The following is a 13368-nucleotide window of genomic DNA, read 5'->3' as shown; positions in this document are numbered from 1 at the left end:
ATGCAGTGGGGGTGTGGGGGGTGGGGAGGCCTGCCTCACAGCCTGCCACTTGGATTTAATTTTGTCCCGTCTTTATCTCTAGAAGAGAGAGGACCTTGTGATTTGCCTCTTTCCTTTCCTCTGTAATAAAAATGTTCATTGTTCATGGCTCCTTTTGGTCTTTTCTCCATCAGTCTTGTCTCAAGAAGAAAACGAACTGGGAAAATTTCTCCGGTCCCAAGGCTTCCAGGATAAAACCAGAGCGGGAAAAATGATGCAAGCGACAGGAAAGGCCCTCTGCTTTTCTTCCCAGCAAAGGTGTGTGGCCTTCACTGGGGCTCTGCTGATGACAATTGAGGGAGGGGGAATCTCCTGAGACTCTGGGACCCACTCACTAATGAAGGGAACCTGCCCCTGGTCTTTAGAAGGCTCTTGTCTGAAATTGAGGGCCTCCTCTGTTCACAGTTGTTAGTCTGTTTGTATTCAGCTGTAAGATAACATGTATAATCTTTTTCCTTCCCTATTGATTTTTTAAAATGTTTTCATACCTCTTCTGGTCTGTAGTCATACACCAATCCTGTGAGTGCTGTTCTAGGCTTATCGTTTGACCTCCTGCATTGTTTGTAGCAATCTGTCTGGTCCCCTTCCAGCAGGAGCCTAAGGAGACGGGGCGGAAGGGTTCGCTCACTGCTCTCTGGGGGCAGTAGACTTGAGAGGGGTGCTGTTTGAGATGCTCTGTATAGTTTTGTTCAGACGATGGAGCAACAGCATCAGCAGCCTCATCAGAGGAGAGCTTATTAGAAGTGCAAAATCCACCCCCACCCCGGAACTGCTAAATCCATATCTACGTTTTAATGGGTCCCCCAGGTTTTTTCCATGTACATTCGAGTTTGGGAAGCCCTGGGCCAGAGAAAATTGTAGTAAATCAGTGACGTTCTTTTTTAACACTACTATGACTCGTGTTCAGGGTCCATGTAAACAGGAGCCACTGCAGAGACACACTTGGTATCTGAGGCAGTGACATTCCTTCTCTCCTCCTCCTTCCCCAGTAACTAAGAATCCCCCTTTCCCCAGTGTCACTCACTGATACTAGGCAAACTTTATACCGAAATGTTACACCTAAATAAGGCTTGTGGGCAGTCTCCAGAAATATTCGGGCTACAAAAATTTCACTCTCCCAGACTGTCCAACAAATTAACTGTCTCTTGTGAATTTGTCCTTACTGCTTTTCTCTCGCAGTGGACAGGAGCAGACCATCACCTGTTCCTAGGAAGACCCAAGAAAGTTGGGGTAGAAAAAAGAGACCAACTGTGTTCATTTCTCAGTGGTCCCCGCTTGTGGGCATTTTCGTTCTTTCTAATGACATTTGGACCCTAGCTTTCATGGTTGAATGGAAAATTTTCCAAGACTTCTCTACCCCAGCTTTTCAAGAAAAGTGTTTATAATCTTGAATTGTACCCTTTAATCTTATTTATAACTGTATTCCTTGTAGAAATAATACATACTCATTCTAGAAAAATTTTAAAACAGGAAAAAACAAAAGTAGAAAATTAAAAACAACTCAAAACTTTGCAAATAGAGATTGACTCACTTTCAACCAGTTGATAGATACTTTCAGTGCTTATATGCTTTCTACAGTCTTACAAGGATCATTGATTCTTGAAAAACCTTTCATAAATTCTCATGTGTTATGTATATGGTTATCACTGATTTCAGTGGGAAAAATTCTTATACATACCTTCATGCTAAGATTAACATCCATTTATGGGAAAGAAACCAAATCCTTGGACATAATCACTCCAAGAGTTACCATTATTGATCATATAATTTTATAACATTGCTATCCAATTATATCCTTTCATACTTACGTAGCAAGCGATCTCACAAAGCATATGGCACCTTAAGTTCATGTAGTCTAACCTTTGGATACAGACAAAAACATTAAAGCAATGCAAATGACACTGGAAAGTATCATTGCAATCAACCTGTACAGCAATACCACAAACTGCCCTGTAACCATAAATTAATGCGGCTTGCCCAAAGTTGCAGTATGGAAGACAGCCTCCTACAGGATGGCTCTGATTCCATGATACTCAAGTGCTCACCAGGCACATGAAATCGAAATGAGTGCTCTGCACATGAGGACAGAAGGAGGAGGATGTAAACTCTCATGAAGTCGAATTCTCAAACCTCAAATGGACGTAACTTGGGATTTGCCAGAATATATTTTTAATGTAAACAGCATTATACCACATAATTTTGTATAGTACTGCATACTGATTATTTAGCAAATTGGTTTTTGACTAAATAATCCTGTTTTTGTGTCCATATATACATTTTATCGGAGAAGGCAATGGCAAGCCACTCCAGTACCCTTGCCTAGAAAATCCCATGGATGGAGAGGCCTAGTAGGCTGCAGTCCATGGGGTCACTCAGTCGGACACGACTGAGCGACCTCACTTTCACTTTTCACTTTCACGCATTGGAGAAGGAAATGGCAACCCACTCCAGTGTTCTTGCCTGGAGAATCCCAGGGATGGGGGAGTCTGGTGGGCTTCCGTCTATGGGGTCGCACAGAGTCGGACACGACTAAAGCGACTTAGCAGCAGCAGCATACATTTTATAAAACATCCGTAGCACAGTATTTCATCATCTGGGCATGTCAGGATACATTTATCTCAGGCCCTCTGTCCATTCTTTGTGTCATTTCTACCTTTTCCTACTAAAGAATAGACATCTTTGGACTAGACTTTTAGGTATTCTATTGATTATTCTCATTGGGTCGATTTTAATGAATGGAAACATGGGCTGGTCTTTCACTGAAGCTTGACATTTCCAGTTATTGAATTTTTTCTTGGTCTAGACTCTGTCCCTTGTACCACAAGTGAATGGGTTTTGACCTTTCTGATTTTATGTGAAACAAGTTACAGAAAAAAATGATGTGACTTTACACACTTTTTTCTTTTCTTCAAGATATTAACATCTATCATCATGTCATTCCATCCTCAAAGGTTTCTAACTTTACAATAGTCTGAGAAATGGAGACTATTTTATTCACAAGACTCTATCAGCCAGTTTTATAAAACTGGCAAACTCTAAAAGCAGAGACAAAGGAGCCCAGAAATGAACAGGATCCTTAGAGGGACAGCTGAGGGCTCTTTCTTTAAATAGAAGTCTCCAATTTTATAAACCTTCACACCAGCGTTAGTTGTACTCACTTTATTTGATAGTCATTGCTACAGCAGCCCATTCAGTTTGATGAAAAGTAAGTATTAAATTTAATCCAGTGGTGATAAAACGCAAGCTTACTTTATGGCACAACAACACATCTTTGAAAACAGCCCACAGCATCTAGGTAGGATGATGTGAGCAAGCTATTTTTAGAGAAGTGCTGAATATTTAATAATGAAGCTTTATAGACGAGGAAATCTGGAGAAAATAGTACAGGGAATTTTTTTCCTTTTGAATAGTTTGTTTTCCCATCTATGATCTTAGAGTGTGGTATACATGTCAGGCACTGTGATGTTGATGGAACTCCCGAGAGCTGATTTCAGCTCACTGACGTCATTGTTCCCTTCAGCTTAACAAGTTTGCCCTTAAACTGAGATGTAAATACTAATCTTTTATTTTTTTGAACCTATGCCCTACAACTTCATGGAGATGACTGTATTTTAAGTGTATAATTCATCTGACATTACTCATTTTGAGGAGGAAGATGGAAGAAACAGTATCCTCCTCCCCCTCCCAAATAAATATTTTATCCAAATTTTTATATGCATCCTGGTTGGGGAAGATCCCCTGGAGGAGGGCATGGCAACCCACTTCAGTATTCTTGCCTGGAGAATCCCATGGACAGAGCAGCCTTATGGGACAGTGCATAGCGTCGCAGAATCGGACACGACTGAAGTGACTAAGTACACAAACATTTTTTAGCTGAATAAATGATGGTATGTTACAAACAATATTATATTATTTGATACTCACTTTGTTGTATCATATACATTCATTTCTGGTGCAGTACCCTTACGTTTTTTAAAATGAGAATCAAATCACATAGCATATCTGAAACCGCCCAACACAGTAGAAATGTACTTGTCCCCTTCCTAGACCATTTAATGATGATTCTGTTTGTCCTTCATTCTCTGTGACTACTGAAGCAAAGAGCAGACGCCCTGGCCTTCACAGAGTGATCCAGAATGACCTCATCGTGCCCATGTCCATTCCTTCTCAAAGGGCCAGGCTTCAGGGAGGCAGAAGGCAGGGAGTGGCCAAGGGCAGAAATGGGAAATGGTCATTCCTTGGTGTTCCTCTGTGAACAACAGATGGGTTCCAGCTTTAAACAAGTGCTCTGCCCAGGCACGAGACCAACCCCAATAATACAGATGGGGAGACTCCCCAGTGATACCGTTAAGTAGCAGTAATTAGCTTGGATGACCGTCTCCCTGTTGACTTAGAGGTTACATACATTTCAGTTTATACATCTGCAGATATTTCTGCAGCCTGGAGTATGCTTCACGCACTGTTCTAACTCATGAATTTAAGATCGGTAAGTTGTCAAGGATTCAGATTGCTGGCCCCCTCAGTTTCAAGACTGTGGTCTTACCCTCTGGTATAGGTTGGCTTTGAGAAACCCTCTGTGCCGCTTTCACCAAGAAGTGGAGACTTTCCGGCACAGGGCCATCTCCGACACTTGGCTGACGGTGAATCGCATGGAGCAGTGCCGGACTGAATACAGAGGGGCATTACTGTGGATGAAGGACGTGTCTCAGGAGCTTGATCCAGACCTCTGCAAGCAAATGGAGAAGTTCAGGAAGGTAGGAGATTTCATGGGGGCTCCCAAAAGGGGTACCTGCTGGAAGGTAATGAGACGTGAGTGATTTGAATCCCCCTAGTGAAGAAGACGTAACTCAAAACACCAAGGAGGCAATTAATCATCGCTGGTGTCTCTGTATGTGACAGAATACCAATTAATGTGATATATAATTCTCTAAGGATAAGATAGAAGAGACAGCTGGAAATTGCTGGGATTTGGTAACTGATTTTAATTGAAGTCAGATTTTCATATAATGTGCACTTTTTTGTAAGACTGTCACTTCTAAATGCTTTTTCATGCATAACTAAAAATCAAGATTAGATAAAATGAAACTGGAAGGTGAGAACAGACTACTGGGGAAATCTTTTTTAATTGCTAATGAATATTAAAATTAATAGAATAATAATGTTCCTTTGTTTGGTGAGAAGGTTTGGAAGCAGTGGGGTTGACTTGTAGGATTAAATAATGTGGCATTTACCCTTCACATATTTATATGAGTAAAATAGCTGAGGAGATGACTATGTTCTTAAATTTCCCCAAAATGACTGGCAAGCAGCAGAGGGACGATGTTTCATTGGTTTTTAGTGTCCCAAGTCCATTGAGCTCTTTGGAGATTGGTCATGCAAGGATATGTTGCACCACTAGGTGGCAGTCATACACTGAATATTTATGAAAATACAGAGAGGTTTTTGTTGTGTATAATCTTCGTAGGTCTTTGTTTGATCGACTTGGGTATATTTCAGGGTATGAAAGACAACAAAAATCTAGCAAATTTGACATAATATTGTGTCAATTTTATTACTCATTTCAAATGATCCATTTGTAATTGTGATGTTGCTTCAAATCCCTAGGTTTCTAAGTACATCATTGTAGGGCCGTGGACGGGAAACCTTTCTGGTGTGCAGGAGGTTAGATGGTAGGGGAGCAGACGGGGGGATATATGGGGTGAGGGAAAAGAGGAACCTTCTGTTGCTTAGGAATAGGATCACCAAATGTTGACCCAGGTATTAGATTGACAAAAATCCTTTTAAAAGGCAGGTTTTACTGTGGTTTGTCATTTGGAATTCCTCTTTATGAAGGGACTCAGAGACCATTTCCTTTCTGATCATAGATGACATTAGTGTGTTCTCAGTAGCCAGCTCCTCAATAAGACAGGTTTCTGAGCTCATGGAAAATCAGACCGGAAAAGTTCCTTAAAGATGAGCTGCTGCTGCTGCTGCTAAGTCACTTCAGTCGTGTCCGACTCCGTGTGACCCTATAGACGGAAGCCCACCAGGCTCCCCTGTTCCTGGGATTCTCCAGGCAAGAACACTGGAGTGGGTTGCCATTTCCTTCTCCAATGTGTGAAAGTGAAAAGTGAAAGTGAAGTCGCTCAGTCGTGTCCGACCCTTAGCGACCCCACAGACTGCAGCCTACCAGGCTCCTCCATCCATGGGATTTTCTAGGCAAGAGTACTGGAGTGGCTTGCCAAAAGATGAGCTAGTGAAAGAGAAAACCAAGGCCCCAAAATAGTAAATTAAACTTTTCAATGGTTGATAGCTAGATGTTGGCAAGCCGAGGCTACATTTGAAATTTCCTGTTTTTTTAATCAGGCTGGTAATTTGGTTTGTCTTTGACATTTTATTTGGAGATTGGAAGAGGATGGAGTGGAGAGGTTAAAAAGGAAAAAGGAAACAAAAACCCCAACATTATCTGCAGGGTGTAAGCCAGTCACTCTACTACCTCCTTTAAACCTCACAATAACCAAGACACAGACTTAATTTTACAGAGGAGAAAAGTGGTACCTAGGTAACTAGTACAGGATCAATGAAATGACAGGGAAATGAAAAATCAGAATCCTAGAAAATATGCATCATTTTTTCTTTAAGAGGAGAATAAAGGGGAGTTAAACAGCATACCTAAGATCGACAAAGGCATTTTCATAGTTACAACTTCCTGTGGTTATTCATTCAACATACATTTACTGAGCACTTTCTGTGTGCCAGGTAATAAACATAAAATTATTACAGAAGGCAGAAGAATTTTCATGTGAAGTTGTATTTATTTAGTTTTGTTATGAAGGGTGGTTACTAGCTGTGTAAGGATGAAATAAACCAAGAACGCTTCGTCATTGGTTTGAATGTCAAAACATTACCCACTCTCTAGTGTCATCTATCTGTTGATTTTGGAAAATATGTTTTGTTTTTTTTTTAATTCTTTGCCATGCAGAAGTAGCTGAAGCAATGCCTTCCTCCACAATCCCGTGTGTGCTGGATTTAATTTAATAGCTGAACATGGTGTACTTAGAATTTCGGGAAAGAATAAAAAAAAAAAAAAAAGGGAGCCTGTGTGCAAGTATACGCTTGATTAGACTAGCCTCTCCATGAAGATAGGAAGCAGTTTAGTTCTCTTTACTAACAATCCCCGGGCCAGCCAAGCAGGTGACCCCAGTTAGCACCCATATCAGATGGCCAGATGCCAGCCGTGCCATTTGCACGCCAGATTCATGCCTTCTTATGCCTGCAGAACCTTCCCACCACGTGCAACTGACTTTATAATGTTTGGGGAATTGATATATATGGTTTTGCAAGTAAGAAGTAGCATTATGGGTTTGTGGCTTGCTGCCCTCTTTGGAATGAATTTAAAGTGTGGAGGTTGCTGTTCGCTTGGAATTCATAACATGAATCCTAACTTGGAGCCAGCGTTTAGTGTTTTGTCCCAGCGGGATTCTGTTTTAAACAGAGTCTCCATTTATCTTTCCAGGAAAGAGTTACCGAAAGGCATTTCTTAGTCCCCTGCAAGAGTAGGAGTCACTGTGTGTGTTGGGGGTTGGCGGGGGTGTTTAGTTTCTTCAGAGCCAGCTGCCTGCTTCCTTTTTTTTCTTTTTTTTGAGTTATTTGTGGGTTTTTTAATTTATTTTTAATTGGAGGATAATTGCTTTACAATCTTCTTCACATTTTAGCTCATGAATCCTGAATTAAATTCTGTTCTTTGAGTTCATACTTTCTGAGGAAACAAAATTCTAATTCATACCTCACAAGTGGGACCCCTCTCTGGTTGCAGTCTTTAGGGTACCCTCATATATTTCTTCATCCATCCAGCAAATGAGATGGAAGCCCACCTTGTGCCAGGCCACATGCAGAGGGATACAGTGGTGAGTGAGCAGACACAAGGGCTGCCCTGTTATCCCAGGCAGTCACTTGGAGACAGAGCAAGTAAACATGGTGTGGTAAAATGAGCTGTAGCCCATGGTGTGACAGGAACACCCCTGACCTGACGGGCTTCCTGGAGGAAGTGGCATCTAAACCACCTGTGAAGGATGAGCAGGAGGGAACTGGGTGGAGGGAGGGGGAACTGCAGAACAGAGTTCCGGTCTGAGGAAGCAATGTGGACAAAGGCCTTTGGGTGAAAGGAGACAACACAGCTCGCTCCTTTTAGGCCCCTGCAACCAGAAGTTGAAAAGCACAGTGGGGGTGGGTCATGGTCTGGGCAGGTAAGCAGACCACGGTGACAGGGACATCCCCCTGAGGGCTGGAGAGAATGAAGGGTGTTGAGAAGGGGAGACAAGTGATCCAGCCTGTGCTCTCACAAGCCTGCTCAGATTTTAGTATGGAGTAGGGACACAGGTCGGAGAAGGCAATGGCAGCCCACTCCAGTACTCTTGCCTGGAAAATCCCATGGACAGAGGAGCCTGGTGGGCTGCGGTCCATGGGGTCGCTAAGAGTCGGACACGACTGAGTGACTTCACTTTCACTTTTCACTTTCATGCATTGGAGAAGGAAATGGCAACCCACTCCAGTGTTCTTGCCTGGAGAATCCCAGGGACGGGGGAGCCTGGTGGGCTGCCGTCTATGGGGTCGCACAGAGTCGCACACGACTGAAGCGACTCAGCAGCAGCAGGGACACAAGTGCCCAAGCCTTGAGGCTGGGCAAGCCACAGACGAGACAGGGTGCCCAGGGAGTGAAGAGGGAAGTGGACCAGAGAGAAATGTCCTGTTCCGACCTCCACCAGACTCCACAACAGCCCCACATTTAATTACAGAGCTCTTCATTTTTTTTTTAGAAACAAGCAGAATACATATAAATAAATAGCAAGATCAAACGTACTTTCACTTCCAGCTGAGGCTTTTTTCCCTTAGTGTTTTCGAGATGCTAAACAACTTCTTTTTTAATAACACACAGTGAGCATGACTGACATGATGCCTGAAAAACTTAAAATTAAATAAAGCAAATGATCCGTTTTCAGGCTGACCCCCTTTAAGCACACAGGCCTGGTGACAGAGCTCTGGGTGGCAACGTTAATAAGCATTTATGAAGTGCTGTCTTTGGGGAGGGGGACACAAGGAGGTGGGAAAGCCTGATGTGGGCTCTCAAGAACACCCTGCTAGTCATCTGTTCCCTGTCAAAATGACCATGGTAAACAAGACACCTGGAGAGTGGGGCCTCGGGGAGCTCTTCTCCTAAAGACTGAATCATGGGAAATAGTGGATGCATTTCCATGTGTAGAGCCGGACTCCTATTGGAAACCCCTCCTGACAGTGCAATTCACCCCAGGAGGGAAATGGATGGGAGACAAGGCCACAAAGTATTTTATGAGCAGTGTGATATATGTGCCCTTTGAAGGCAGAGTAAAAGGGTATAACTTAAAAATAGAAGTCAGCTTCTTGTAGCAGATTACATCAGCTTAAGTTGTGAGCTCACACAAGAGCTTTTGCAGCCTGGTGCCCTTGAGAGAGTCCTCCTGTGGTCAATTAAGTGTCTTGTTTTTCTTGAAAGTCAGAAATGGGATAGAGGGTAATTATTCTAAATGGAATGAAAGCTGTGTTAGGTGTAAGAAAATAGTTCTGAATCCTCTAAAGAGATGAGATGGAAATGTCTATGCAGGCATTTGGATTAGCTGGAGTCCTTATAGACAAGGACAAGGGAACTGGCATTTTAATGAGGGCCATTTATTAAATGTTTTAGCGAAATCCTACAGCGTTCATCTTGCATTTCATCACCATAATTCAAATGGTGTCGAAACGGTATTGTAAAGAGTGTGGAAGATAACACACGGGTGTTCTCAGGCTTGTACCTATTGAAAAAGTGTTAGGTTTTGGAGAACTGTGAATTCACCGAAGTCATATAATCAAAGCATGTTACCATGAGAAGGTTTATTAACAATTGGTGGTGGCTTAATAGGTGTCGGGTGCAGGGAGAGACCTTTTAGGGCCATCAGTCAGTGGTGTCCCATGCCTTTACTGAAGCTTTGAGTCTGCAGAGCTTGGTCAAGGACTAGTAACAAGCATTATCGACATCAGAGGGATTTTTCTTCCTGTGGACAAAGACTTGGGTTAATTAATTTGACAGTATCATGAATTACTGCTGAAATCATTGGTCTTTGTCAGAGGTCAGGCTCTTTCAGCAATTGAGGGCAGGTCCCGTGGGATCTGGAGATGCCAAGTAATGCAGGCAAGTCACCGCCCAGCCATCTCCCCATTCTGTGAGAAAGGCCTTTCCTTTGCCTGAGCCATCCAGCCTTTGGGCCTAAACCCAGCATTCTGCTTCTGTTCAGGGCCAACCTCAGGGATCCACCCAACAAGTTGTGTTGAGCGAGTGCTGGAAAATGTCAGGATTCGGTCCATATGATAAGCCAGTAAAGGCCCCACTCGGGAGCTTTGCCCAATTCGTACATAAAAGCAGAGGGAGCCCTATAATTCGAATGTTGATGGCTTTAATACTGTCCCAGAGGCCTCTGAGACTATCCTCAGTGGTTTGTATTCCTTTCTCTTTATTCTGCTCTTCAGCAGTTATTTCCACCATTCTCTGTTCCAGCTCACTTATCTGTTCTTCTACCTCATGGCGTGCTAAGTCGCTTTAGTCGTGTCCAATTCTTTGTGACCCCATGGACTGCAGCCCGCCAGGCTCCTCTATCCATGGGATTCTCCAGACAAGGATACTGGAGTGGGTTGCCATGCCCTTCCTTCTCCAGATCTTCTGCCTCAGTTATCCTCCAATTAAGGGAAAAAGAAAAAAGATTATATTTACCCTGACACTGTGAAAAAATAAAAACAGTTCTTGTGAGGGGAAAAAAAAAAAAAGCAGAGGGAGGATTTGACCCCTATCACCCTATCTCTTCTGGTTCTAAAATTCTCGGCACTGGCTTGAGCTCTTTGATGAGGTTGAAAGTCCCTTTTGTAAAGCCACCACGCGCTGTCCGCTGTTTCACAGTCCTCCATTTTTGTTTGCTGCTTTTAGATGTGTGCTTTCTGTCTGTTTTGGTTGTTTAGCTAGGGCGCCTGTTTCCTGCGGTGTCCAGGAAGGTTCGGTCTAGCTGCTAGTCTCCATCCCCCGGGTTGTTGTCTCTTGATGCTGCCTAAACACCATAGGAAAAAACGTGCCATGTTCACATGGTACCACGCGGAAAGGGTGACAGATTGTGGTCCCCTTGCTTTCATTTCTGAATTTCATGAGATGAGGCCTTTGGGGCCCTGTGTGTCTTCATTGATTTTTCTCTACTGAACTTGAAGAGCAAAAATTAATTCCAGGGTTAGGCCAAGACCATTTGGAAAAGCAGGCACAAAACAGCTAACTCTTCGAAAGCTGGGTACTGGCTGACTGCTTCTAGTGGTTGGAAACAGAGAGGACGAAGGAGCATGACCTCTGAGTCGGGTGGCTCTTCATCTTGGCCCCAGCTCTGCCTCCACCCTTGGGGATGGCCTGGATTGGGGTGATAAGCCATTGGCGATTTCTCATTCACCAAAGAAGGCACAGGTGCTGGCTGGGCACCAAGCTCTCTTCCAGCTGTAATATTTTTACTTTTCCCCTCAAATCATTAGGCTCTAAAGTGGTTAAGCCCATCAGTAGAGAAATATACACACTTGAGCAGGGCGAACCTGTCCTTTTGTGTCGTGTTTTTCTCTGAGAAACAAGTTACAGGCTTGTTGAATTTGTGTGCATGGGGTTGCTTCAGTTGTGTCTGATTCTTTGCGACCCCAATGACCATAGCCTGCCAGGTTCTTCTGTACTGGAATTTTCCTGGCAAGAGTGCTGGAGGGCTGGACAAGGTTGCCATGTCCCTTGTTGAGTTTGCTTGGTTTTATTCCTCTCGCTTTAATCTTGGACTCTGGCGGGGCGGGGGAGAATATTTCACTCCTAATTCTTGGGTAGAGGAGCTCTTGGTGTTTATAGACTGTTAATATTTATCTCTTATTTAGATATTAATACTTCCTCAAGGGTCGGAAGCGTGTAGCCCATGGGCAGGCCACCTAATTTTGCAATCGTTTTTTATTGTTAACACAGCCACACCTTCACTTATTTATTGTCTGTGCCTGCTTTCGCATAGCATGGCAGAGTTGAATGGTGGATGACAGAGACTGCAAAGCCAAAGTATTTACATTCTGCCCCTCCACAGAAAAGCGTTTGCTGTCCCCTGATTCATGAACGTGACTGAGCGACTTCACTTTCACTTTCCACTTTCATGCATTGGAGAAAGAAATGGCAACCCACTCCAGTGTTCTTGCCTGGAGAATCCCAGGGACGGGGGAGCCTGGTGGGCTGCCGTCTATGGGGTCACACAGAGTCAGACACGACTGAAGCGACGCAGCAGCAGCAGCAAATGTTGAAGATGGTTTTATGTCATAAAATGTACCATCTTAACCATTTTTAAGTTTCCTCTTCAGTAGTGTCAAGTGTCGGAGAAGGCAATGGCAAGCCACTCCAGTACTCTTGCCTAGAAAATCGCATGGACAGAGGAGCCTGGTGGGCTACAGTCCATGGGGTCGCTACGAGTCAGACATGACTGGGCTACTTCACTTTCACTTTTTACTTTCACACATTGGAGAAGGAAATGGCAACCCACTCCAGTGTTCTTGCCTGGAGAATCCCAGGGATGGCGGAGCCTGGTTGGCTGCCGTCTATGGGGTTGCACAGAGTCGGACATGACTGAAGTGACTTAGCAGCAGCAGCAGCAGCAGTGTCAAGTATATGCACTTTGTTGTATAACCAGATCTCCAGAACTTTTCGTCTTGAAAAACTGAAACTGTATGCCCATTGAACAACCACCCCACCCAATCTCCCCCTCCCCAAGCCACGGGTACCTATCATTCTGCTTTTTGTTTTTAGGACTCTGATTACTTTAGATTGTCTCAAGTAAGTGGAATCATGCAGTATTTGTCTTTTTGTGACCAGCTTATGTCACTTGGCATAGTGTCTTCAAGATTCATCCGTGCCATAGCATGTGGCAGGCTATCCATCCTTCTTAAGGTTGAATGATATGCCCTTGTATGTACATTTTATGTACCTGTTGTTGTTTTTTAATCATGGACACATTTGAGTTGCTTCCATCCTTTGACTTTCCTGGTGATTCAAATGATAGAGAATCTGCCTGCAGTGCAGGAAACCCAGGTTCTCTGGGTCAGGAAGATCCCCTGGAGTAGGGAGTGGCAACCCCCTCTGGTATCCTTGCCTGGGAAATCCCATGGACAGAGGAGCCAGGCAAGTTACAGTCCATGGCATCACAAAGAGTCAGACACAACTAAGCAACTAACACTTGAACACTTTGGCTATTGTAAATAAGGCTTCTGTGAACATCAGTGTGCAGGTAACTCTTTAAGACC

General features: G+C 43.6%; 1 protein-coding gene across 11 annotated transcripts in view; it reads left to right on the top strand.

Moving 5' to 3' along the window:
- The window catches only part of ICA1 (islet cell autoantigen 1), a 197982-nt gene that overhangs the window by 49167 nt on the left and 135447 nt on the right, over window positions 1-13368 (top strand). For all 11 annotated transcript variants that reach the window (XM_088833439.1, XM_088833442.1, XM_088833447.1 and 8 more), the window contains 2 exons: window positions 174-297; window positions 4595-4793. In XM_088833439.1, coding sequence (XP_088689565.1) covers window positions 174-297; window positions 4595-4793 — 323 coding nt within the window. The remainder of the gene's footprint in view (window positions 1-173; window positions 298-4594; window positions 4794-13368) is intronic.

This window comes from Moschus berezovskii, chromosome 3 (genome assembly GCF_049115385.1).
Source record: "Moschus berezovskii isolate FMDL1 chromosome 3, NW_MosBer_1.0, whole genome shotgun sequence".
NCBI lineage: Eukaryota > Metazoa > Chordata > Mammalia > Artiodactyla > Moschidae > Moschus > Moschus berezovskii.
The sequence above is the reverse complement of the archived record's forward strand: the minus strand, read 5'-3'. Positions and strand labels throughout refer to the sequence as shown.